The sequence below is a fragment of the Microtus pennsylvanicus genome, chromosome 11 (genome assembly GCF_037038515.1).
Source record: "Microtus pennsylvanicus isolate mMicPen1 chromosome 11, mMicPen1.hap1, whole genome shotgun sequence".
NCBI lineage: Eukaryota > Metazoa > Chordata > Mammalia > Rodentia > Cricetidae > Microtus > Microtus pennsylvanicus.
In genome coordinates, this window is record NC_134589.1 from 27,709,344 (window position 1) to 27,736,498 (window position 27,155).

A 27,155-nucleotide genomic window follows, 5' to 3' on the forward strand; every position below is an offset into this window, starting at 1 on the left:
AAGGGTCCTCCTGGGGAGGAGGAGGTGCCCTCCGAAAGGGCAGGGGGCTCAGGGAAGCTGACTGGAGAGCCAGCAGCATCTTTTCCATTTCTTTTCCTCTTCTCCAGGTGGGGAACCTGGGACTTCTCTTCATGTTATTGTTTTTCATCTTTGCAGCTCTGGGCGTGGAGCTCTTTGGAGACCTGGGTGAGTTGAGATTGGGGATGGTGGAGGAGTCAGGGCTGGAGAGCAAGGAGGAATCCTGAGACTAAAATGGCTTCTCTCCTTTACCCTCTTCTCCCAGAGTGTGATGAGACACACCCCTGTGAGGGCTTGGGCCGGCATGCCACCTTTAGGAACTTTGGTATGGCCTTTCTGACCCTCTTCCGAGTCTCCACTGGTGACAACTGGAATGGCATTATGAAGGTGAGAGTCCACACAGGGAGGTCACCCCAGTCTCTGACCTAAGGTTCTTTGAGAAGATGTATTAGTCCATGAACAAAAGTGTGTCCCTGCAGGGCAGTGGTGGCACATGCCTTTAATCCTAGCAATCGGGAGACAGAAGCAGGTGGATTTCTGTGAGTTTGAGACCAGCCTGGTCTACAAGAGCTAGTTCCAGGACAGGCTCCAAAGCTACTGAGAAACCCTGTCTCAAAAAAAAAAAAAAAAAGCATGTCCCCTTGGTGCACGAGTCAGGGCATTCTGGACCTCTCTTCTGAGGATATCCTCTGACTCACTCATACTTGCCCTGGCAGCATCAAACACCCTTCCACCCAGGTCCTTCTCCCTCAGCACTCTGATTTTCCAGGACAGCTCCAGCTTCTGTCCTCCTCACCCTCACGCCTCTGCCCCTGACACTTCCCACAGGACACCTTGCGGGACTGTGACCAGGAGTCCACCTGCTACAACACAGTCATCTCGCCCATCTACTTTGTGTCCTTCGTGCTCACGGCCCAGTTCGTGCTGGTCAACGTGGTCATAGCTGTGCTGATGAAGCACCTGGAAGAAAGCAACAAAGAGGCCAAGGAGGAGGCGGAGCTGGAGGCGGAGCTGGAGCTGGAGATGAAGACACTCAGCCCACAGCCCCACTCTCCGCTGGGCAGCCCCTTCCTCTGGCCTGGGGTGGAGAGGGCCAATAGCCCTGGCAGCCCTAAGCCTGGGGCTCCGCACACCACGGCCCACATTGGAGCAGCCTCGGGCTTCTCCCTTGAGCACCCCACGGTGAGCGACGGTGCCCCTTCAAAAGGGCCGTGGGGCAGGAGAGGGGAAGGGAGGGCAGGGCAAACAGCTGCTTGATGAGCGTACATAGGAGCCCAGCAGGCCCCAGGGCTTCTCCTCCATCCTCCCAGCCCTCTTACCTCGAGGCTGAGGGACTAGCTGCCACCTGCCCCTTCCTAGAATGGTTACCCATATTCACTGTATATGGCCACCCTCTAGCAAATTGGTGGCTCCTCCAGCCTGGTGTGGCTTCCCATTCTAGGCTTGAAGCTCAAGGCTAAGTTCTCTGTTTCCTTCCTATTTCTTTTTTATCTTTACCTGATTGTCAAACCTCTTCCCTCCCCACTCTCTTGCCTTCCTGACTCCCTTCCATCTCCCTATCCTTGCATCTTCTCTTTATCCTCCCCTGTGGATCCTGATCATCCTCATCCCCCACCTCTCCTTCCTCCTCCACCTTCCTCCTCCCCTATGCTCTTCTTTCTCACCTCTCTGTTGCTGTGTGTTATGTATGTGTGTGCGTGTGCATGCGTTCGTGTGTGTGCCTGTCATGTGGGTTTCGCTTCCACTCACTCCTTCTGCCCCCTCTAATCCCCTGCCCCTGACACTTCTCACTGTTGCCCCTCTGATCCCTGCCCCTCTGGCTCTCCGGCTCCCTTTATGGGCTGGTCCTCCCAGGACAGACAGATGTTTGACACCATCTCTCTGCTGATCCAGGGCTCCCTGGAGGGGGAGCTGAAGCTGATGGACGAGCTGGCAGGCCCAGGGGGCCAGCCCTCTGCCTTCCCTTCCGCCCCCAGCCCGGGCGGCTCCGACCCACAGGTTACTGTGCCCTGTCATGTGCCACTTCCTCTGACCGTGCCGAGCTGTCTCATGCTGTGCTGTGCTTCTGGCGTGCTTGGGGGTATTGCCTGCCCACGGGGTAGCTAGAGAAAGAGCAACTGTAGGGCCACAGTCGAGCGCTACATCTGGAAGGAGGCAGGAGGGGTGCATGCGGTCCAGGCTCAGCAAGGTGGAGAGGCTGAGATCACACTCTGAGGGGGAAGGAAGGATGGAGGACAAGCTTGGAGAGGGGCTTCATAAGAAAGAACCTGGAAGAGAGAAGAGAAGGGACAGTGGACTTTAGGGGTAAAGGAGGCTGTGCCAGGTCCAGGGGAGAAGAGCCTCTGAGGTTAGTGCAGGTGGCTGTAGTACCCAAAGAGGGACCTGCTTTAGCAGGTCTGTTTCTTCTGTAGCGTCCAGTGCCCATCCCCCTCCTCTGGTGGCCTTGTGAGTACAGAACCCACTGGACATGGTAAGGGCTGAGTAGGCAGTTTTCTGACCTGAGGCAATGGAAGTGAATTCTGGGATATAAACACAAAGTAGGCTTGGTTTTCTCACCGAAAGCCCACCTTCCTGCACACCTAGGGTGTCCTTCCTCGGGGCCCGGCTCACCCTGAGCTGTTGTTGTCTTGGTCCCCCCAGCCCTGCTTTCCTCCCTTGGCCCGGTATTCCTTCAAGACCTCCACCCCCGTACCCCAGGTCAGAGACGATAGCTCTAGAGTGGGCTAAGGAGATGGGTGTCGACTCCAGCTGGAGCCTGGTGGCACAAACCCTGCTGTGAGAAGGGGTAGACGCACAGGTTCCTAGGGAGCCTGTAGCCTGGTAGAAAATAGACGGTGATTTTCACATGATAAAGACCTGTGCTTCTTGTTAGGATTCAGTCTCAGACCCATCAGTGACCTAGAATGGTCAGTGGGAAAAGGAATGCAGTCGGTCCCTTCCCCAGGCTCCCCCATTCTAAACTACGCCCCCAGGAAAGGTGGAGGGAGGAAGGTGGCCTAGGACAATGGTCAGAACAGCCCACTCACCTGAACACCACTCAGCCCCCATATCCTGCAGATGTTGACGGTCCTTAGGTGAGCCAGACTGATGATGTGGTGGCCCAAGTGCGCCCCCTTCAGGCTAGCTGGGAGAGAGATCACTTCTCAAGGCCCACATTGGAGACGGGGAGCAGGTTGCAGGCAGGCGGAGGAGGGCCCATGAGGGGAGAAGCAGGAATCTGGGGGCAGGCCAAGTCCTGCTAGGCTTTTGGAAGCGAAGAGAATAGGCAGAAAACAGCCGTCAGATTGTCGGCATTGTCCCCAGTGTGTCCACCCCCACCCCCATGCCGCTCTGTCTGCAGAGAGGAGACGGGGCTTTGCTGGCCTTTCTTCATCTTTTTTTTGTTTGGTATCATCTTTATGAGAGTGGAAGCCCTCTTCGCCACTCTCTCTCTGGGTGGTGGTAGTGTGGGAGGGGGCTGCTAAGAAGCCTGGGGTATCTTTAGAATGTGTTTCTGTGTCTCTTGGTCTCTTTGCTTTGCCAGTGTTTGCTCTGTCTCTTTGGTGCCTGCTGCAGACTCTCTGATCCGAGCAGGGGGTTGAGGTGGGAGGGGGGCTGTGCTGTGGGTCTATTGGGCGAGGGGTGGAGAGCGAAATGGGATACCTTCCTCCCTGCTTTATGGAGAGGGGAAGTGGGGGCTGCGAGTGTGCCACGTGTAAGCGTCCTGGTTTCTCATGCCTGCTCATCTCTCTCCTGTCTAGATCCCTCTAGCTGAGATGGAGGCTCTGTCTCTGACGTCAGAGATTGTGTCTGAACCGTCCTGCTCTCTAGCTCTGACGGATGACTCTTTGCCTGATGACACTCACACACTCTTACTTAATGCCCTGGAGAGCAATGTACATGCACACATCCCTTGCTGCTCCCCCGGCCTGGGCTAGGCTGGTTGCAGGGTTCCAGATCCTCTTCCTACTCTGTGCCCAGGTCCTACCCAGAGGCACTCACCTGTGGGCACACAGTGCCCCAGCCTTTGCTGGCGTGGATTCTTCCTTGAATTAGATAAGATAAAAACAAGGCCCTGCTCAGAGGGTTACAGGGGCATCAGTGGTGACAGGGTTATTCCAGGAATGACAGCCCCAAAACAGAAGTGGCTTGGGAGCCAGTTTCTGTGTTTGGAGCCCTGTACCAGCCAGCCCCCCCTCCCTCCCTGCCCCCCCTTCTCTTGCCTCTCCCTCACAAGACTCATGTTGTCCTGGGTGAGAGTCCCATCTCTGCTGCTACCACCATGCCCGTCCCTGCTGGGGACTGTTCCTGTCTCCTCTCGCTGGCCCTGTGTGTCCTTGTGTTCTGTCCTCCACAAGCACTGGGGGTTTCTTGATACTTTGACCTTTCTGCCCTTCCCTTCCTCAGTTTCTCTCTGTCCCTCTGACAGTGAGCAGCCCCTCCTCTTCTCATTTGCTTTCTGTTGTGAGAGCTGGGCCAGCTGAGGCAGGACCTTGAGCAAAGGCTGGGAGGGTCTCTAGAGGTTGTGCTGGGATTGAGAATAGGAGGGAAAGACTCAGACTATACTCAGCCCAGCCATTGTCCACTGGAGCTGGAGCTGGCTGAGCCCATGTGGGAGGAAGAGCCCTGAGAACTGGGAATGAGTAGTGCAGGGCAAAGGGTTCCAAGCAGGAGAGAGACTCTTGGGTCAGGCCTTGGTTTCCTGTTCTGGGGTCCAGGGCTGATCACTGCCTTTCTTTGAAACAGGTTTCCCAAACCCACTCCCACCTCAAGTCTGTGCACTGAGGGAGTACTGAGTCCCCAGTACCCAGGCCTTGCTACCCACTTCCACTCTCCAGAGTGGTTGTGTGGTTAAAGATCTGGAGATTAGGTGCCCCTTATGGGGCACGCCCCTTGTACATGAGTCTGACTCAGGCCTGCCCCCTGTGGATCCCTGGGGTAACTTTCAGATTCTCTAAGAGGATTACCAGCAATGCTGGGGGCTGCTCTGGCTTCTCTCATCCCTCCCAGTCTTTCACCATCCCCAGCCCAGAGGCTCACAGGGGATCCTGTGGGCATGCTCTCAGGGTGGGGCCTCTCCACTCCTTCCTCCCTGTATGTAGAAACTCCTCGTATGTCTCGCCATCTCCTCCCATGCTCGTGCCTATCACCTTGGCCTAGGAGGGTGCGGAGGGGGGTGTGGGTAGATGGGGGGAGAGGGCTGTGGGTCTGGTGGAGGAGGGCTTAGTTCCTGCTGTCTAGCTTTTCCTCATTTATCAAACCCAGCTGCATGCTCTTCACCTCACCCCCTGATCCTTTTGCAGATGGTACCCCACCCGGAGGAGGTGCCAGGCCCCCTGGGACCAGACCTGCTGACAGTGAGGAAGGCTGGTGTCAGCCGGACGCACTCTCTGCCCAATGACAGCTACATGTGCCGCCATGGGAGCATTGCTGAGAGATCCCTAGGACACAGGGGCTGGGGGCTGCCCAAAGCCCAGTCAGGTACCGAGGCTGGGGTAAACTAGCTTAGCTCACACAGGGAGACCCAACCTTACCTAGGACGAACAAAAGAAGTGGTCCTTATTTTGAGGAAACCCTGAACTGAAAGGAAATACCCAGACTGGAGGAAGTAGCTTTCATCCCAGGGCAGTGAGGGGTAGTGGCCCTGATGGGGAGGAAGGTCGGACGGGAGGCCTCACCGACTCCTCCCTACTCACCCCTCCATGCCCCTTCCCCACAGGCTCCATCTTGTCTGTTCACTCCCAACCAGCAGACACCAGCTGCATCCTACAGCTTCCCAAAGATGCACCCTATCTGCTCCAGCCTCATGGGGCCCCCACCTGGGGTGCCATCCCTAAATTACCCCCACCAGGCCGTTCCCCTCTGGCTCAGAGGCCGCTCAGGCGCCAGGTAAGCAAGTATGGAGGACTGGCCCTGGGCCCTGGGGTAAGGCTCTCGATCAGAACTCCTGTACTGTAGGTAATGAGCAGACGGACACTTTCATTCTTCCAGCGAATGTGTACTGTGCACCAACGACACCCCAGCTCTAGGCACTGCGGACACGGCATACTTGATAAAGCGGAAGTGGCTGGGGGGTTTGCCTCCTACCCCATGCACATACCTTGTTTTACCGAGGAAGCCTAGGGTCCAGGGGAACGGTTGTTTCCAGGGCAACAGACATCCAGTGAAGGTAGTACCCAGGCACCAAGGCTCCCAATCCCAGGCTCAGAGTTTCCCCCATTTCTTCACACTTTGGGCTAAATTCAGGGACACAAGGCAAGGTTTAAGTATCTTTACTTTTGGCCAACCCTGGAGTCCACCTTCTGTGGCTAATGTACCCTAGGAAGGCTTGTGTGCCTTGGGTTGTGGTGTCTGAGCACAGTTATATGAATCTCTGCTCAGCCCCATGCTCTTGGGGAACAGGCACGGTCCCCTCATTTTGCACCCACTCACTGGGCAGCCTCCAGCTACTGGGCACTGAGACCCAGTCCCTGCTCTCTGGGCTCAGCCTGAGAGTGGCGGCATGCATGCCATCAGAACACTGCAGCAGCAAGCTATAGCTGCAGGGTGCTTGTATAGGTTGTAGCAGGGAATCCAGAAGAGACAAGGGTTAATTTTGTTTGAAGTGGATTACCAGGCACTCAAAACCCGTGCTCAGAGGAGTGAGGGACACTTGTTGGGAAGGGAATTCAAGACCAAGGGAATTGTTTCCTTCGTCTCCCTAAAGGCTAGAGGCACAAAAAGGCCAGTTTAGGAAACAGAATTCTTTCTGCCCCCCCTGGGGGGGGGTCCAAAGACTGCAGAGTTCCTCCTGCAGGATTTGGGGAAGCAGAGCACAGAGAACTAAAGAAAGGGTTGGTGGTTGAAGTGGGGGAAGCATGAGCCACAGATCACAGAGGGCTCATAGCCCCCTTCTCTCAGTAAGAGAAGTTAATAGGTTAGTCCTGCAGCTTCCTGGGGTTCTGGAACACCCAGTCTGACAGAAAGGATAGAAGACAATCCATGTAGGGAAGAAATCCCTGGGCTGAGTCCTGCACCCACTCCCTACAGGCAGCAATAAGGACTGACTCCCTGGATGTGCAGGGCTTGGGGAGCCGGGAAGACCTGCTGTCAGAGGTGAGTGGGCCCTCCTGCCCTCTGACCCGATCCTCATCCTTCTGGGGCGGGTCGAGCATCCAGGTGCAGCAGCGATCCAGCAGCCAGAGCAAGGTCTCCAAGCACATCCGCCGGCCAGCTGCTTGCCCAGGCCTGGAACCCGGCTGGGCCAAGGACCCTCCAGAGACCAGAAGCAGTTTAGAGCTGGACACAGAGCTGAGCTGGATTTCAGGAGACCTCCTGCCCAGCAGCCAGGAGGAACCCCTGTCCCCACGGGACCTGAAGAAGTGCTACAGTGTAGAGGCTCAGAGCTGCCGGCGCAGGCCTGGGTCCTGGCTAGACGAACAAAGGAGACACTCCATTGCGGTCAGCTGCCTGGACAGCGGCTCCCAACCCCGCCTATGTCCAAGCCCCTCAAGTCTAGGGGGCCAACCTCTTGGGGGACCTGGGAGCCGGCCTAAGAAAAAACTCAGCCCACCCAGTATCTCTATAGACCCCCCGGAGAGCCAGGGCTCTCGGCCCCCGTGCAGTCCTGGTGTCTGCCTCAGGAGGAGGGCTCCATCCAGTGACTCCAAGGATCCCTCGGCCTCCAGCCCCCTTGACAGCTCGGCTGCCTCACCCTCCCCAAAGAAAGATGCGCTGAGTCTCTCTGGTTTGTCCTCTGACCCAACAGACCTGGACCCCTGAGTCCCGCCCACTCTCCCTTTCACCTTTCTCTACTGGGTGCAGATCCTAGCTCCGCCTCCTGGGCAGTCTTTCTGAAAAGTCCCACACGCACAGCGAGGCGCTTCGCCTGCCTTCTTTAGTGGCTGGGGGCTCACAAGCAGGACTTCCAGGGAGTCTGAAGAGAGCACAGTCCTGGCACCACCGCCTCCGAGAAGAAAGAAAGGGAGAAGCCCAGTGTGGCCGAGGCTCCCGACACCAGGAGCTGTTGGGAGAAAGCAATACGTTTGTGCAGAATCTCTATGTATATTCTATTTTATTAAATTAATTGAATCTAGTATATGCCGGATGTACGACATTTTGTGACTGAAGAGACTGGTTTCCTTCTACTTTTATGTGTCTCAGAATATTTTTGAGGCGAAGGCGTCTGTCTCTTGGCTATTTTAACCTAAAATAACCAGTCTAGTTATATTCCCTCTTCTTGTAAAGCACAAGCAGGGACCGTGAGTGCATTACAACCCAACGGTGGCCCATCTTCACTGGAAAGCGAGAACCATTTTGGAAACTGTCATGTAACTTATTTTCTCCTTTAACATCGTCATCGTTTTCTGTAGGGGGAAAAAAAAGAGAAAAAGAGAAAAAAAATGAGATTTTACAAATGAAAATGGAATCTTTTTATATATACATACATACATATCTATATATCTATATAAAATAAAGTAATTTTCCAAAATAAAAAGTTAATCACAGTCCAGAGTAAAAACAAAGGGGACGGAGAGATAGGTGTGTGCAGATGGCCATGGGGAGCGGGGAATGGGTGGTGGGAGGGAAGAATCGGGGCTGTTTGTGTGTGTGCTCGTGTGTACACGGGAGGCGGGTGTCTGTGTGTTTGGGTGTGTATGCATTGGTATGTATATGAGCTGCGTGTTTGAGAGAGGAGAAGCTCACATGCCCAGCTGTGGAGGTCTCCATCCTTGCACCTCCCCTGCAACCGTGGCGAGAAGAGAACCCTGTGCCAGGTAGGGGGTGTGGGGGGGGAGCTTCTGTTTTTTCTGTCAAAGCTTTATCGCATCCTCGGAGCCAGGCAGCTCAGGGAATGTGGGTAATTCCAGATTAATTCTTATTTCTGCTGACAGCTATCAGCCGCACATTGAAAGCTGGAAATTGGCATAATGAAGCTGTTTTGGTTAATGGGGCCAATGGAGGCTGGGAGGCAGCCTCAGCTGCTGCGGCTCTAAATCTAGGGGCTCCTGGGGGGGAGGGGCAAATGCTGCTGGGTTTTCCTGCCCTTTTCTTCCACCCCAGCGTTTGCCACACTCTGCCTGGGTGGTGACCTGAGGTGTCTGGGCTAAACCCTTAGGCCTCATCTACCTACCCATTGAGATCGAGATTAATCTGTGTAAACGGAGCCGGTTGTCCCCTCCTGAGACTGAGACTGCAGAAACCAGGACTGGAGACCTCCTGATGAAGATGGCAGGTTGGTGGTGGCCAGAATACTGAGCTAGGGAGCTGACTCCCTGAGGGGTGATGAATGATCCAAGCAAGGCGCTTACATGGTCTGCTGCTGCCTGCTCAGTGGGAGGGAGCTAGAGGAGAGGGAAGAGGGGGAAAGGCCACCAGCATAGGGGGCAGGGGTGGGGAGAGCCAGCTGGCCTAGAGCCACCTTTCTGGTGCTACTGCTGGCAACAGTCTCTTAGTTGAAGTCCTCCTACCAAAAGGGAGTAGTCAGCCAGCCTGACACCCATCAGCCACCTCGAACATCTGTCCTATTTCCATTCCTTTGAACATCCCTGCCTCTCTTAAACCAGCTCTGAGTGTGTGTGTGTGTGTGTGTGTGTGTGTGTGTGTGTGTGTGTGTGTGTGTGTGCAAGCTTTGGAGTAGAAAGCAAACCCAGGGTTTTTACATATTTGAGGCAGCACTCTGCCACTGAGCTGCACTTCCAGCCCCTGAACTGAATTCTTGCAGCCTCAGCGACAACCCTCACTCACAGCCCCCGTCTGCACAGGCAGCTGGGAGCCCCAGTGCCAAGTTGCTGGTTGCTGGGAGGCTGGACCTGCCGGCGTCCATCCTCTGGCCTATTTCCTAAGCTGAGAGAGCTTTTCTGATGGCTCTATTGGACAGAAATGATACCACTCACAGAAGCAAACACCTGGTTTGATCTTCCTAGGGTGTATGAGAGTGCCAAGTTCTCGTTCCTCTAGCCCTGTCAGCTGGAGAAAGGGGTGCTTGGAGAAGCTGACTTTTTTCTTCTTTCCTTCCTTCCTTCCTTTTTTTTTTTTTTTTTTTTTTTTTTGGTGTGTGTGGGGAGCTCTACAAAATTCCTAGAGTTTTGCCACCTGGATCTGGAGATTAAGCTTTTGTATTTTTGTGCAATTCTATAGCTGTCTGTGCCTTATGGGTGGGAGGTTTGGGAGGGGTTGTTCTGGGTTTCCTCCTCCTTTTTCTTCTAATGGTCAGAAGATTCTGGGTCAAGGGGAAGTGGAAAGCTGAACCCTCGCCCCTCCCCCAGCCCTCCCCCCCACCCTCCCTGCCTCTGTGAACACACAGCAGTCCAGAACCACCATAGTGTCACGTGAGGTGATTCAGAGCACACCTGGTTCTTCCTAGCATCTCCCTTCCCCTAGTTCTCCCTTCCCAGGAAGGACTAAGGAAGCTTGCTAGCGGCCACACTCAATATTCTTTAGAGTTGCTTTTCAGAGATCTACTGTGATCCACCAGTGAGGAGGCCAAGTGCCCCTCTCTCACCCTGCACCATCCTGGACCTGAGCGCATCTCTGGCAGGAAGCAGTGACTACAGGGGCATCTTAGTGGTGCTGTGGGCATATTAACAACAGAGTCAAGGTGGATGTTTGGTGGGGGGCGAGCATTGTGGCCACTTTCCCAATAATGTGAAGAAGTATTTATCAGCCAGGCATGGGGATGCTTGTGTGTAATCTCAGCCCTTGGGAGGTGGAAGCAAAAGGCTCGGGATTACAAGGTCATCCTCCACTACAGAGTGAGTTGGAGACCAGCTTGGACTCATGAAAATTCCCTGTCAAAAACAAACAAACGAAAACGACCAACAAAACTATAACATTGCTAATAGACACCATTGGGTCTGATGGCAAGGGTTCAAAAGTGAAGAAGAGGCTGCCGCTGAGTCTTTGACCGGTGCCTGGTGATTTCAGAGAAGCAAAAATGGGGCTGGGAGATAGCAGGTCTTTGGTTAGGACCCTCCAAGTCAGACTTGGAATTGCCCAGGGGCTTCTGAAATAGGGTTGCCTTTGGAAATGAGAGCATCTATCTCCCTAACAGTGGTGTTTCGCCTCTGTTCCATCTTCTCCCTGGGGTTCAAAGAGGAAATTGTGTCAAGAGCACCAGGCCTCCACCTCAGGCGTGGCTGCTGCTGCAGCTTCCTCCACCCCCAAAGGCTCCAGGAAAAGGCCTGTCTGGGGGTGGGGAACTGGGAAGGGGAGTGATCTGAGCTGGTGCTAAAAACAAACCTGAGGCTCACACGCAGTCTCTCACTCACTCCTCCAAAGGCTTCAGCAAGGGAAGCACCCCGCTAGCATTTTTTCCAGGCAGCAGCGGGTTCATAGAGGTTAAGGGACTTGCCTGAGGTCTCCCAGCCAGAATTTGGCAGAGCTAGGATTTGACGTCAGGACTTGTCCTTCCGCAGCCTGCACCACCTCAGTCTGTTCTCATCGAGGAGAGAATGGGAAGTGATGGGAAGAATCGTGCTTACAAAATGAAAAGGGTTTCAAGGAGGCTAGGGGACCCTTTCTTAAAGCAGCACATTTGTTTTCTAGAAATGTACTTGAGTTTTCCATGTGGCATACTTGGTGGATTAGAGAGGTCCACAGTCTCCCAGCTGGTGAGATCCTAGCCTCCAACGTGATCCCAGTGATCCAGTGATCCCAGTGATCCCAGGAATGATGAGTGCATCCTTTAACTCTGGGTGATTTCAGTTGCTCCGGGGTTCCCAGGCAACACCCTTCCCTAGAATGGCTCTGCTCTTTGAAACCCTGGCACCTGCTCTCCTCAGCCACCACTGTCTCCACCTTCTCCTTTCCTGTCCCCACCTAGGCCTCTGCCCACTTTCCAAATACATTTCACCTTCAAACGTTCTCCCCACCCATCACAACCTAGTGCCCTGTGGCCTCTTTTCCTCTCCTCTGACCTGCTGAGCTGCCAGCCTGCCCCACCTCTGTGTCGGCAGTGTAATGAGGGCGTTAGACACCACACGGCAGCATCACGCACTCTTGGTGCCACCCGAGGTCTCTTCTGAAAAGGGGTGAATCCAGGGTGAAGATAGCAACCCCGATGGATCCTTCCACAGACAAAAGCGCTGTACAACTCCCCAAGAGGAAGCTGAAGGTCTTGTCTGTGGGGAAGCCTGGACTGGAATAGCCCATCTGAGAGCTAGGGAGCCACAGCTGGGGGGAAAGGGAGGAGAGTGAAGGCCTACCGCCAATGATGCCCCCCTAAAACCAATGAACTATTTCCAGACAGAGGTGGCATGGTGGGCAGGGGACTTAACTCTCAAAGCAAGATTCCATGCGGACTGGTCCCCCCTATAGGGTGCATTAAGAAATGAGTTGCTCGGTAAGCTCCAAGAGGGAATTCTGCTACAAACTACACTCTGCACGCGTTAGCCCCTGTCTCAGTGTACGAGCTTGGCTGAGGCCCACGTTGCCTATTAATTATTACTTTGAAAACTCTGGGATCAGGTACAGTAGTCAAGCCTTCACCTGCATACCAATTAGATGAGGAGCAAGCCGGGGCAGAGGGCAGCCTTGCTGAGCCTGGGAGGGGACCAGGTGGCTCCAACTAGGCTACAGTCAGGAGGAAATAGGCCTGCTGCTTGGGAAGCCAGAAGGAAAGGCAGGGTGTGTGCTGGAGCATAATTTAAGGGTGTTCCCAGACTCCACGGGGTTTTAAAGGAGCAACGTAGTGAGGTTGGGGGCGGGGCGTAGCATCATTTTTGTTTTTGTTTTTTTCCACACTGTCCCTTTGGCTAGCTCCAACCTGCCCTGGCCCCAGGCAGCATTTCTCATGCCTAGATTAATTTTCCTGTCCCCTTTGCCCTGCTTTCAATCCCCTGCCCTGTATTTGCAGTGATTGTTCCTTGCCATTTTCTTGCCAGAAGAATCCCTGATGCTGGGCTGCCTGGAGATGCTCACTGGCAGGGGAGGCACAGAACATGCATCGTCCATCTATTGTAGAGTCATAGCCAGGTGGAAGGGGAGGAGGAGGCATTGGTCACCAGATGGTGTTCCCCTCTGTGCCACAGCTCAGACCACATGGCCTTTGTTGCTCCTTTCAGCAGCCTTCTTGCTAGAAACATCTTGGTTCTGAAAACTCAAAAGCCAAGGAGGCCATGCTCACTTCGAGGACTGTTCCTGGTGACACGGTAGCCAACCTAGCACGGAAGTGGCATTTTTGAGGAACGCTGTTTAAAGTTTCCCTTTACAAATCAAACTTTCACCCAACCTGTAACAAATTAACCACGTTCGCCGAGATTATTTATAGCTTTGCATCCATTCTGTTAGCAGGCTGTGAGCTCAACCTGTTCAGAAGTTATCTTCTAAGACTGCAATCAGTATTGCTGTGCCTTAGACATCCCAATGGACCGTGTTCCCTGTTTCTCCTTTGGGAATCTTTCACACCTCTGACTTAGAACAATGTGTGTGTATGGAAGATGTGAGAACCAGGTCTAAGACCATTTGTTAGAAGCAACGAGGCATTGAAAGCAACAGCACCTCCCCTCCAACATGTGGGTATAGTTTCATTATATCTGATTATGACTTTATGTGTTGTTCTGAGTCAGTAGGGCCAGGAAGACAATTTTCTCCCTAGGAGACCCCCATAAAAGATGAAGACAAAGATTCCTCCCTTTTTTTCATTACTGGATTTGTTATGCTACTCAATATGGAGAGGACGGCCTTTGTTCAGCATCTCCTTTTGAGACTCTCTTAAATGAGGTTAGTCTTTCGGAGTAGACTACTATTAGACAGTGACAGGAGAGACCCAAACCCTTCTCAGGATATGATGCCCACACTTGGGTAAAGCTCACCAAGAGTTAGCCTGTCTTCTTTCACATGGCAGAGCCCCATGTGGAGCCTTGCGGGAGGAAGCCTGGAGGAAAAGGCAAAGGCGGCACCCCCAGCTGGTCACGGGAGCTGTTAGGCGGGCAACAAGCACAGGGTTTTGCCGGTGAGGTGTTAGTAACTCAGGCTCCTTCTAGCCAGCCAGCTTTATCCTGGCTTTGACTTTTGCTCTCAAGACTCTGTCTCCTTAATTTAGAGTTCATGCACAGCAATGAACAACTCTGTTTATAAAGATCATAACTAAGACACCTGTAAAACAACCTCTTAAACATTATTCTTGGTATCCTGATCATGGGATGCTTGACTTAGAAATTTGGGGCGGGGATGGAATTGGTATCCGATTACGCTATGGCATAGGACAGGTTCAATGGAAACACTTAGTTCTTTGGAACCATATTAGGTGAACTAAAGAATCTTAGCAATAGAAGAAAAGGGGAACTCTTCTGGGAAAACCACCACCTACTAAAACTCATGCACCCCCGTCGGCCTAATTTTCTGCCAATTAGTAATCTACATACACAAAGTGCCTTCCAAAAATGCCTGGAAGAGACTTCTCAAAGAGAATTTTTAACTGCATGCCCTATCTTTAGAGAAAACAATTCCCAGCCAAGAAGAGTTCTTGTTTTCCTGCTTAAAGATTTTTAAAAATAAAAGAGCATTATAGAGCCGGGCAATGGTGGAACACGTCTTTAATGCCAGCACTCAGGAGTCAGAGGCAGGCAGCTTTCTGAGTTCGAGACCAGCCTGGTCTACAGAGTGGATTCTAGGACAGTCAGTGCTACACAGTGAAACCCTGTCTCAAACACAAAACAAAACAAAAATAAATAAAAGACAAAATAAATTTAAAAAGTGCATTCTAGAGAATGGAGCCAAGGCTATTTTACCAAGGAATAATTGATTTTATAGCAAATATGTGTGAAATGATACCTTTTGACTGGCAAGCCCTTATGAAAATAATTCTGACCACTGTTCAATATTGTTTACAGTTCAAGGGATGGATGAATGGATGAACAGATGTCGGCCTATTGCTGTTCATAATCAAAGGGAGCAACCCTCTCAAAATATTTAGAATCAACTCATCAGACAAGAAAACTCTGAAACTGTAGCTCCACAACTCACCAACACTCTGGTTAATAAACAGATCAGTAGAACCACGGCAAGGGCTTGGAATAAGCTCCCTGACCATAACACTCTTCCACAGTCTTCTTCCTCTATCAGACAAAGATCTACACAGCCCTACGTTCATAAGCTTAATTGTCTACACAAGCTATGGAGCAGCTCTTGACATCTTTTTATTGATTATTTATTATGTATACAATATTCTTTCTGCGTGTATGCCTGCAGGCCAGAAGAGGGCACCAGACCTCATTACAGATGGTTGTGAGCCACCATGTGGTTGCTGGGAATTGAACTCAGGACCTTGGGAAGAGCAGGCAATGCTCTTAACAGTTGAGCCATCTCTCCAGCCCCAGCTCTTTACATCTTATCTCTTTCATTAGTTTATGAAAATGCAAATTTGGACTGCAGAACTTCATCCCATGGTCCTTGCAGTCAGTGTTTGTGCTGGCTAGATTTATGTCAATTGGATACAAGCTGAAGTCATCAGAGCAGAGAGGTGGGATCCTCAACTGAGAAAATGCCTCCGTAAGACTGGGTTGTAAGCAAGCCTGAGGCTTTATTAGTGATAGATGGGGAGGGCCCAGCCATTGTGGGTGGGGCCACCTCTGGGCTGGTGGTCCCAGATTCTATAAGAAAGTAGGCTGAGCAAGCCATGGGGGAGCAAGCCAGTAAGCAGCACCCCTCCATGGCCTCTTGCATCGGCTCCTGCCTTTGGGATTCTGCTCTGTTTGAGTTCCTATCCTGGCTTCCTTTAGTGATGAATAGTGATGTAGAAGTGTAAGTCCAATAAACATTTTCTTCCCCAAGTTGCTTTTGGTCATGGTGTTTCATCACAGGAATGGTAACTAAGACAGCTTGCCATCCATACTATTGCTGATACGGTCAAAGCATGCCAGAACGTTGGCACCAAGAAGCACAAAGCCCAAATTGTAGAAGCAGCTCTGCAACCTCCTGCATGCTTCAAACCTGGGAAAAGAGGCCATTCGCAGAAGCAATGCAGACAAACAGATAGAAATAACCTCATCCTGGTAAACCCACCTTTAAAATATGCCCAAAGTATAATGGGTTTTCCCTAGGCCAGTCAGTGTCATTTTAAATTTGATAAAGAAGGTTGATCCAATTTTGGAAATGGAAAAATGAGTCCCAAGGACACTGCAGAAGACATAAATCAGCCCTCCTACACCCCCAACTTGGAAGCCCAGTGTCCCCTCCCCTGTACTGTCTCCCAGCTGCCGGGAGCACAGCCAGCTGTAGCCACAGCTGGTCTCCTCGCTTTAGGCCTTTTGAAACATTCCATCTGGCTCCACCCCTAACCTCAAGACAGTAAGATCACAATTAAAAATAATTCAACATTAATCTATCCTTAGTTAAAGATATAAAATTAGGTGTAATAGGAAAAGCATTGAGATTCCTCACAGACTTATGGGGATTTCTTCCTACAAAATGTTTTGGCTAAATTTGAGGTAAATCAAGTTGGGTTACAAAGAGAATTTTTATTTAGATGTTATTGATACAAATTACACAGGTCAAATTCATATTAAGGTTCATTCCCAGTTACTCCAAGAAATTCTAACATTAACTTCATTGGAACAATTGATTGATCTAGCATCTTGATAAAAATGCCCTTATCATATAAACTCTTGATGATTGTTGACAAAATCAAAGACTTGATTCCTCAGATGCATACTGGACTCAGCTGATGTCTCTTGATAAACCTTGTATTACAGTTTCAGTCAGCCAGATCCCCACAGCTGGTATTGTCAGTACAGGAGCTCACGTTTCTATTATAGCTGAACAATCTCTCTCTCCCGTTATGCTTAGATCTTCAGTAGTAGATATCCAAGGTGGTGGTTGCAAAAGACATCCCCTACCAAGTGTAGGAACCTTCCTTGCTGCTCCCAGAATCCAGGTGCCTATTGCAACCGTCTATGTCATCCTTAACCTTTTCCCCTTTGGGGACAAGACCTCCTGTTTCACGGAGGTTGTAGCAACGCTTTACTTGAGCATCCTTTTTTCAAAGGGCCACTAAAAAACACCTGCCTAAGCTTTCTTGGATAAAAAGATCCCCCCATTTGGGTAAGCCAGTGACCCATTAAAGGGGACAAAGAAATTAAATACTTACATCAGCTAATTTAATAGCATTTTAGGTTGACCATACAGAACCATCTTTTTGGACCTGGATTACTCCTGTTTTCTGTTTTTCTGGGGGAATCTGGTCAATGGAGGCTTTTATAAGATCTCTGTGCTGTTTATATGCATCATCATCCCTTTGGTGTCCTTCAGCCAGACTGTCCCTCTCCTGCCCCAGTCCCTCAAACTACAATGTAATTGTTATTATTTTGATTGTTTCCAAGACAGGGTTTCTCTGTGGAGCCCTGGATGTCCTGGAACTTGCTCTGTAGACCAGACTGGCCTCAGACTCAGAGATCACATACTTCTGCCTCCTAAGGACTAGGATTAAAGGCATGCATGACCACACCCAGCTCCATGTTATTATTATTATTATTGATTTTAAGATTTGTTGTTGTTTTTCAAGACAGAGTTTCTCTGTAGTTTGGAGCCTGTCCTGGAACTCACTCTGTAGACCACCAGACTGACTTTGAACTCACAGAGAACTGTCTGTCTCTGCCTCCCAAATGCTAAGATTAAAGGTGTGCACCACCACCACCTGACTGATTTTAAGATTTTTTAAACTGTCCCTTTACATCCTGATGTTAAAGATTTGCTTTTTCAGTACCTACTTTTTATAATCATGCATCTATGTCTCACTTTCAATGGAATATTCTTCACCAAGTGTGACCAATAGCCTCACCTTCTGCCAATGGTGGGTTAACAAGGTAATATACCCTGTTAAAACAGAGATTCCAGACAGCTATTATGGAGACACTGTTACTCATTCTTTTATTAAAGTTTACTGATTATCGATGTCTATTCCAAGAAAGACAATGTTAAATTCTCTTCAACAGCTCCCAGGTAGTATCAATGGGTCTCTGTCTTGACTGGGAATTCCCATGGGGCTTTTTCACCTTTTTGATTCTCTTAAAGGAGACGTTGACTTAGACTCACCTCACATCCCGACTCCTTGCATTGCAGTAATCACAATTAAATCATTCCAGGTCTGATGTGGGATGTCCTTCTGTATACTGCAAATATGTGTTGCTTTTAATGGTTGATGAATAAAGCTGTTTTGGCCAATGGCTTAGCAGAGTAAAGCTAGGCAGGAAGTCCAAACAAAGATACAGAAAGAGTTGGCGAAGTCAGGGAGATGCCATGTAGCCACCCAAAATGTGAGGTAACAAGCCACGAGCCTCTTGGTAAAACAGAAATTGATAGAGATGGGTTAATTTATAGAGAAAGCTAGCTAGTAATAGCTTAAGCCATTGGCCAGACAATTGTAGTTATATTAAGCCTCTGAGTGGTTATTTGGGAAGAGGCGGGCAGAGAAAAACTGGCCAGGGGGACCAGTGGGCTGGAGTAGACTTTACACAGGTCTGCAGCAAAGACAACCTTTTCACAGACACTTAGATTTTGGGGTAGTCACTGGACAATTAACTTCCTTTGTCAGCATTTTAAAACAGTATACCTAAGCAAAATATTTTTACTCAAAAAATGTTTACTCACCAGGTGGTGGTGGAACACGTTTTTAATCCCAGCACTTGGAAGGCAGAAGCAGATCTCTGTGATTTGAGACCAGCCTGGTGTACAGAGCGAGTTCCAGGACAGTCAGAGAGACACAGAGAAACCCTGTCTCAAAAAAACAAAAAATAAAAATAAAAAAATGTTTACTCAACAATCACTCTTACACAAAGCAGAAGCAGAACTGCCTGACTCACTGAACAAGACTCTGATATTGTTTATTCTTCTGTATCTCAAGACAATCTCAACCTTCTCTCACAGACCTCACAAGACATCCCCAGGAAATAGCTTTTACTGGTTTTTTTGTGGGGGACAAATCTCTCTTCATCTCACACCTATAAAGATTCTGTGGAATTTCATTACTTCCTTTATAGGCCTGCTCTCCCATACACATCCTATTTCTGGCGCATTTATCATTTCTCAGATGGAGCCAATATATCAGGCAAAGACGCCAACCTTGCTGTAACAAGGCTGGAGCATGGCATTCTTTTGTTACCCCCAAAACAGCCCCTACCCTCACTGCCCTTTCTGCCTTCAAACAAATGCTTGTTCCGACTTTCAGTTTACAAACTGATTCTTACTATGTGACTCAAGGCATTCTACTTTTATTTCAAGCTCTTATGGAGTTTGTGACCCCTGGGGAAAGACCATGGACTTAATTCAATTATAATTAAAGGATTTATTGATTGGCTGCTAGCAGGACGACAGCCGTAAAACTGAATCTCAGGCATGTCGTGAAGAAAGGGGATGTGGAAGGGATTTTTATTTTTATTTTATTTTATTTTGTGTGGGCTTTGTTTGTTCATTTGTTTTGAGACAGAATTCTCTGTGTAGCTCTGGTTGTCCTGGAACTTGATTTGTAAACCAGGCTGGCCTCAAACTCACAGAGACCCTCCTGCCTCTGCCTCCCTAGTGCTGGGTTTAAAGGTGTGTCCACTATCGCACAACAGGAAATGATTTTTTATTTATTATGTATACAGTGTTCTGCCTGCAGGCCAGAAGAGGGCACTGGATCTTTTAGATGATTGTGAGCCGCCATGTGGTCGCTGGAAACCGAACTCAGGACCTCTGGAAGAGCAGCCAGTCCTCTTAACCTCTAAGCCATCTCTCCTGCTCAGGAAACAATTTTTTAAAGGCAAAAACCACAAGAAGACCTTCAATATCTACAAAAGTAAGCAAAGACTAGTCTGTTCTGCCAAGTTAAATGGACAAGACGAACCACAATAATCCTTGGGTGTCTGCATAAACGAATTACAAAAGCCAAAAAAGTAATTATCCATATCATAGCAAGTAGATGGTCATGGCTGTATATCTCTCAGTCAGGGCCACTGATTCAGAGTTACTAGGAACTTGTCTTCCAGGACTGGGGCTAGTGGGCACCAAGACGGAGGGCTAGCATAAAATGGAGTTTCTTTAGCTATCACAAAGCCACCTTAGCTCATACCTCTGGTGTGGAATGTCCTTCTGTATATGTGTTGCTTTTATTGGTTAATAAATAAAGCTGTTTTGGCCAATGGCTTAGCAGAGTAAAGCCAGGCAGGAAATCCAAACAGAGATATACAGAGAGAGTAGGTGGAGTCAAAGATACGCCATGTAGTTGCTGAAGGAGAAAAGTGCTAGAACATTACTGGTAAGTCACAACTTTGTGGCAAAACATAGATTAATAAAAATGGGTTAATTTAAGATGTAAGAGCTAGCTGGGAGTATGCCTAAATCATTGACCAATGTTGCAATTAATATAGTTTCTGTGTGATTATTCATGTCCAGGCAGTCTCTGTCTACACACCTCAGACTTATCAGCATTTAGCTCTATGCAAAGCCTCCTTCACAGATAAATTCATTCTGTTTTTATTCAACACATTCAATGGCAAGCAGAATGTCGCCTTGCAAAAGGAAACTGTAATGATGACAGCTTCGTCATGTCTCTTTCTAACAGTTGCTTTCTCCATTCCCTCTCTCATGTATCCAGAGCTTCGCAGAAACAATTTCAGTATCACAGACACAAACTCAACAAAATATCTGGTCCTGCCACCACTGTCATTTGTTGGGCCCTTCCATCCCCAACCTGAGAGTAGTTAGTCCCCTGTGATCTTTGTCTTAACAATCTTTGGCAACTGGGTGTAAATTTTTTTTCTAGACAGGGTTTCTTTGTGTAGCCTTGGCTTTCCTGGAACTAGCTCTTGTAAATCAGGCTGGCCTCGAACTCACAGAGATCTGCCTGCCTCTGCCTCACAAGTGCTGGGATTAAAGACCTGTGCCACCACCGCCTGGCCATTGACAGATATCTTGAAAGATAAACAGAGTTTGGTGGGTACAGGGAGTTGGGGGAGCTAGGGAGTAGGCAGAGCAGCTTAGAAGGTGGGCTAGGGGCAGGGTACAATAGTCAAGGGTCCAGGAAACGCATCCTGTCCAGGGAGCTGCCTGGAGTAGCCATGTATGGAAGCTACATACAGGAGAAGAAGGCTCTTGATATCTGTGCCAGATAAAGTTCTGAGGCCCTGGGCAAACTGTGGAATGTCCCAAGGTTTGAGATCTCTTATTCTGGTGAGCCAATTAACCAAAACAATGATGTCATACAAACACTATGCTCATTCTTCAAGGACTGTGTGAAAGAGGCCAGGGGAGTAAATTCGGAGCATTTCCAGAGGCGGAGGAAGGCAAGGATCGCCAGGGACTGCACGTTGTTTGTGGAACCTCCCACCCGGTATGGTATGGTAAGGTAAGGATGGAAGGTAAGGCAGGATGGAAAGGCTGATGTCACAGAAGATGGAGATTTGCTCCAGTGCTGAAACCAGACTCCTGTCCTTAAATCAGAGAGCTAACTGGTGGACTCCACGCTGACCTTGAGCTGGAAGGTCCCAGGAAACCAGAAGGGTACTTGGGGGAGCTCACTTCTTAAAGGGTACCAGAGGGAGGCCCCTTAGTCTCCTCAAACCATAGCCAGACTCTAAGAGAGAGTCAGTAGTAAAATGCCAGGGAGAGGTGCTGGGAAGTTGTGTTCGGGGAAGGCTTAGAGACTGATTCCCAGATGCTCTGGTCCTAGGGGCCTGGACCGCGGTGTAGGAAGAGAGCTTCCACGGCACTTCACTCACTTATAAGGTGAAACTGGTCCCAGAGACACAAGGAGCCTGTTAAGGTTACATAGTGCACAAAAGTTCCTACCTGAGGCGGGAAGGGGAAGTAGAGATGACTCAGTTGGCCATGAGGACCTTTTAGACTGGCAAAGAAGAGAGACTTCGCAAGTAAATGTAACCAAAAGTACACTGACAAGATGTGAAAACTCCTAAAGTCTTCTGCACAGAGAGAAGGCAGCATGGGAAAGAAGGAGAAAAAAGGGCTGAGAGAATCTGCACAGGTCCACAGAAAACCACCTGGGAAGCGGGGAGAAACCTCATTCACCATTGCCCACCTCACTCTACTGATTCATCTCTATTCTGGCTTCCAGGACTTCCTGCCTGCAGTCCAGAGGGGTAGGAGATGATCTTTTCTGCACTCTCCTCCTGGATCCCTGCAATACGTGCATGAACCCCAGGAGGCTAGAAATACCTTGTCCTGTCTGGGAAACAAGTGCCAAGGGAGATCTCTCTGTGTCTCTGTCTCTGTCTCTGTCTCTCTCTCTCTCTCTCTCTCTCTCTCTCTCACACACACACACACACACACACACACACACACACACACACCAGGAGCTTGCATGTAAAGATGGTAAATTAGACCAAGAAGATTATTTTGCTTAGCTCCAGGGATGGATTATGGTAAATTGGGATCCTATCAGGGAAGAGAGAGATGGAGGGGATCCCAGCACAACCAAGCTGGGAAGGCCATTTTAGCAGACCGACAATGTGGAGGTTCAACTTTAAGATGAGGTCGCTAGTATGGAAGCTCCTCCTGGGGTCTCACTGCCCATCCCCACCCTGGTCAGAGTGAAATAGAATTAACATATGTAACATGCAATACATACGCTTTATATACTTTTCTGTGGACTCCTCAGAAAAGCCTAAAGGATTCCATATGGTAATCCATACTTTACCAGTGCAAAATTGGGGTGCAGAAGTGTCCTGGGCAAAACTAGGGAGCCACAGAGCTTCAGAAGGCAACAGCTTAAGAGGACCACAAGGAGGCCACACACCCATCTATTTGGTACTAGGACCAACTGCATGCCTCACTTTCTCGCTATACACATGCACATGCACACATCACAGATACGAGCCATTGTCTGTCAGTTGTTTCTGACAACTTGTGGGGAAGAGGAAGAAGACTACTAGGCTCACAAGCACTTCTCATGTTATAGATGATGAAACGCGAGCGAGATGATCCTGTGTTTACAAAATCAGAAGTGACCCTGCCTTTATAAAGTACTTCTTTTACAGTGAGAAGCTTGCTAAATGCCTCTTCAGGTCTTTCTGACTGGGTTGAAAATATGCGTGTTTCAGATCCCACTGGAAAACTGATTAAGACTCTTTCCCAGGCCCATCAGCTTTGGGGTCTAGTAGCTTCAGGGGCCACTGGAAGAGACTCGTCCTGTCAACCACCTTTCCTCACTCTGCAGTCCCTTCCAGGGTTGCAATTTTAGGTACCAGCAGTTTTGTTGAGGCGAAGACCCGTGTCGCAATCGCTGAGAAGGACCGGGAGAACTTGACCAGAGGACCCGAGGGCGGGGCCGGGAGGAGTGCCGACCGAGCTGGGAGTTGGAGGCGGCTCCGGGGCAGTTCTGCTGGGGCTGTGCTGAACCGAGATCTCAGTCCTGCCGTGCACCTGAGCCACATGGACCGCCTGTGCGGCTCCGGGGAGCTGGGTTCCAAGTTCTGGGTAAGGCCAGCATCTCAGGATCCGGGATCCGTGCTGCAGAGGGAGTAGTTGTCAATCGCGGAAGTCCGGTCTCCCGCCCGGCCACGGCTTTCCGGGGAAGGCACGGGACTGGGGGCGCGGCGGCTGATCCGTGGGTAGGGTGTGTATAGCCAGGTCCGAAAGGGTCTAGGCACCCGAGAGGGAACAATGGGTGCCGAAAAGGTGTATGGCCATGATGCCAAAGCATCGGCTGGTCGGGACCTTTATTGCCATGCCTTTCCCTGCCGCGTGGAGGAGCTAGGCAGGAGGCACACTCCTGGCATGGTAGTGGGGCATCAGGAATTGGAAAGCTCTGGTACTTACTTGCCTGTTGGTCTCAGCACCTCTATCAGTTGACCCCAGGGTACAGAAGGGGCATTTTGCATTTTGCCTGCATCCCATGAAACTCCCAGCACCCGATCTATGAACTATTGCTTGGTTATCCACCCAGTCTTCCTGCGCTACACCCTAGGGCATTCAGAGCCCTGCTTAGTCAGGTATTTGGTATGGCTAGACCTTCCAGGCTCCATTTTTTTGGGGGGAGCCACTATTTCTGTGGACAAGATCTACCCGGTTGCAGTTCTGTGAGAAGGCCCTATTTACATCCAGGGTATAAAAGAAAGAGGTGAGGTGGTGATGGTGCTTGCCTTTAATCCCAGCACTGGGGAGGCAGAGACAGGTGGATCTTTATGAGTTTGAGGCCAGCCTGGTCTACAGAACAAGTTCCAGGACACTGAGAAATCCTGTCTCAAAAAACCAAAGAAAGAGAGAGAGGTGGACTGAGTCCAGCCCTCTCCTTTGATAGATGGGGGAAATGGAGGGCCAGAGAAGAAGGGGCTGGCCCCAAAGCACCCAATTCCATGAAACCAGAGCAAGCAAACTACTGGATGATAGCTCAAGGACGGGGCACTTGCCTCACATGCAAAAGACAATGGGTTCGAAGCCCAGTACTGCATGTGCGCATGCGCACGTGCTCACACACACACACACACACACACACACACACACACACACACACACACGCAACCTCTGTGGCTTCTGTCAAATTTTTTCATAAGGCAGCTTGGGTATCCGAAGTGTGTGCATCCTGAGGGCTCCCCTACCTGGCAAGACAACTGACGGTACAATCTCAGTTTCACAGGCAGACCTAATAGGGGGCCAATTTCTGGTCACTCATGGGCTGGTTTCAAAGCTAGACTTGGAATCCTAGCACGTAAGCCTTTTCCCATTATCACCTATTTTGTATACATATTTGGGTGTACGTATCTGGTGTGTGCAGATAAGTGTGTGCAGGGGTAAGGGTGAGGTGTTGTGCATAGACGTGTACTGTTTGCCGGTGTGTTCACAGGTATGTGTGTAGAAGTCAAGAACCATACTCTAAGGTTGTTGTTTAAGGTGTCTTGGACTAGGTGGGCACAGTGTTCTGTGGATTTGGGAGAAGTAAGCGCAATAGAGTACTTTCCCCACCCGGGACTGCCACGTGTCTAGAAGCTGGATGGGGCAGAGCAGCTTGTCACTCTGTATTTGGGAGATCAAAGTAGGAGAACGGGAAATTCAAGGTCACACTTGGCTACACAACAAGACCAGCCTAAGAGACAGGAGAGCTTATCTTCAAACAAGCAAACAAACAACAACAAAAGGTGTCTTTGGGGACCACTCTTTTTTTTTTTGGATCACTAACTGGTTCCAGGTTGAATCATCCAGGCTGACCTGGCCTCTGTTCTCAAAGGCCCAGAGGTGACCCTTGGCTTATCAGTACATCTCCTTTCTCTGCTCACTTGGGCTTGGCAGGCATGACTTCAGCATGGGCATGGTCACAGTGACTAGGCAAAAAGTTTGACAGATATGCCAAGCCTCAGGTGCAGCCTTCCTTGTTCCTTGGTGGCAATGAAGCCCTGAGTAATCAGAACTGCTCAAGGTAATGATCTCCAAAGCCTGGAACTAGAAACCTCAGGAATTCGCCCCCCCCTTCCCAAGCTTGGAGCTTGGGCAGGGCTTTAGCTAACCCAGCCTTTCTCCCTGTCTTGGGGAGAAAAGGACACATGGCTGGTATGGCCCTGGTAGGGTCACATATTACAGAGCACTGGACTAAGAAAGAGACAAGAAGCCTGTGGCACTGCCTGGCTGAACTTTATTTTTTATTATTAACCTCTAGGCTTTATTATTATAATTGTAGGAGACTTCAATCATTTGGAGATTAACAGGATGATTTATACATTATATATTGCGATACTTGTAACAGGCATGAAGAAGACAGAGTGAAAGTGAAAGGTAGATTAGATGTAAAAGGGATGGATAACAATCAGCAGAACTGGCAGGTTTCCCATTTCCGAGAAATGTGTTGTGTTTGTCCTCAGCTACAGCGGTTAAATATGTCATAATGATCCCTTAGCCAGCTGTCCCCCTGCCTGGCTGCACCCTGGCCCTGTTCATGAGGCCGTGTGGGTGGGAGCTTATCTCTACTGTGACCCTTTTGAGGGGGTCTCTGCTTAAACGTCTTCAGGTCACGGGGAACTGATTCCTCTGGCCACCCCAGACTGGAAACATCCTCCCTCTTCTATATGACCTTGGCTTCTGAAGGCCATTCATTCCTGGCTGCACTTGTCCACGGCTTCATGTTGGGGCCTGAGAAAGCAGGACACTTCTCCTAGTTCAGCAAACTCCTGGGAGTTTGCAGAGCTAGGATGTGCAAGGGGCTCAGCCTAGGAGGTTGGAGCCTAAGCTGTAGCTCAGTTACCCGAAAGGCTGGCTCTCAGGGCTAGACTTCCTTACTGCTGTTTTGCCTTTCATTTGCGCCACCTGTAAGTCAGCTTCACCCTTGAACAGCTGCGGTGAGGAGTGACCAGGGTAGCCAGGAAAACCTGAACAGAGGAGAAAATGGAGCAGAGGGTGTGGTGGTCAGGCCATTCTGGGCCACTCGTCTACCCACACTTTCCCTAGTGTCTCAGGGCCTTTCTTTCTCCACCTACAAAATAAGGAAGTGAACCACCTGCTGCTTACTTTGCAAAATGTTTATGGAGATCAAAGGACATAGAGGATGTGAAATGAAGTTGGGAAGCAAGAAGCTCTGTTGGCAGGTCCCTGCAATCCTACCGACTGGAGGGAAGACAGAAGAATGAGGCTGGAATGGGTGTTAGAACCCTGGTCCTGGCAGAAAAGGACTGGCAAACTGTTGGGACAGAGGTTCTGCTTCCGGCTGTTTCCGGGGAATCAGGGAGCTCCACTCCCCGGAAGGGTAGGAACCTTGGGACCTGTGACCCAGTGGACACACCCACCCTTGTATGTTCACACACGCCGCTTGCTAGGTGGCAAGACACTGCTCCTCCACTCCCTCCGCGTCATCTCACTGGGGCATAGTATCAGCATCTCGGAGTATACCTCACGTTTGCACGGAAATAAATTCCAAAGGCGCACTAGGCCAAAGGAAGACACCGTCTCAAAAAACAAGAACAGAACATGGTGTCACCTGTTTATAATCCCAAGATTTGGGAGGGAGAGGCAGGAGGATCAGGAGTTACAGGACAGCCTCTAGCTATGTAGCAAATTTGAGGTCAGCCTGAGTTACATGAGGTCCTCAAAAAACAAAACCCAGCCAGGTGGTAGTGGCACACACCTATAATCCCGCAGCACTCAGGAGGCAGAGGTAGGAGGATCTCTGAGTTTGAGGCCAGCCTGGTCTACAGAGTTCCAGGACAATCAGGGATGTTACACAGAGAAACCCTGTCTCAAAAAAGCAAACACAAAACAAAAAC

At 50.0% G+C, this 27,155-nt stretch overlaps 2 protein-coding genes across 19 annotated transcripts in view; both read left to right on the top strand.

Moving 5' to 3' along the window:
• Cacna1g (calcium voltage-gated channel subunit alpha1 G) overlaps positions 1 to 8,074 on the top strand; it is a 65,235-nt gene extending 57,161 nt beyond the window's left edge. For 5 of the 17 annotated variants that reach the window (XM_075991070.1, XM_075991069.1, XM_075991066.1 and 2 more), the window contains 6 exons: positions 108 to 186; positions 284 to 405; positions 847 to 1,200; positions 5,301 to 5,478; positions 5,717 to 5,886; positions 7,027 to 8,074. In XM_075991070.1, coding sequence (XP_075847185.1) covers positions 108 to 186; positions 284 to 405; positions 847 to 1,200; positions 5,301 to 5,478; positions 5,717 to 5,886; positions 7,027 to 7,758 — 1,635 coding nt within the window. In that variant the 3' untranslated portion in view covers positions 7,759 to 8,074. Of the gene's footprint in view, positions 1 to 107; positions 187 to 283; positions 406 to 846; positions 1,201 to 1,872; positions 2,017 to 3,758; positions 3,894 to 5,300; positions 5,479 to 5,716; positions 5,887 to 7,026 lie in introns of all 17 variants that reach the window. The other 12 variants (XM_075991055.1, XM_075991057.1, XM_075991056.1 and 9 more) reach the window with 3 other exon arrangements.
• A 15,114-nt stretch (positions 8,075 to 23,188) lies between these two features.
• The window catches only part of Abcc3 (ATP binding cassette subfamily C member 3), a 51,505-nt gene continuing 47,538 nt past the window's right edge, over positions 23,189 to 27,155 (top strand). The window contains exon 1 of one of the 2 annotated variants that reach the window (XM_075991075.1): positions 23,189 to 23,385. In XM_075991075.1, coding sequence (XP_075847190.1) covers positions 23,341 to 23,385 — 45 coding nt within the window. In that variant the 5' untranslated portion in view covers positions 23,189 to 23,340. The remainder of the gene's footprint in view (positions 23,386 to 27,155) is intronic. The other variant, XM_075991074.1, reaches the window with a different exon arrangement.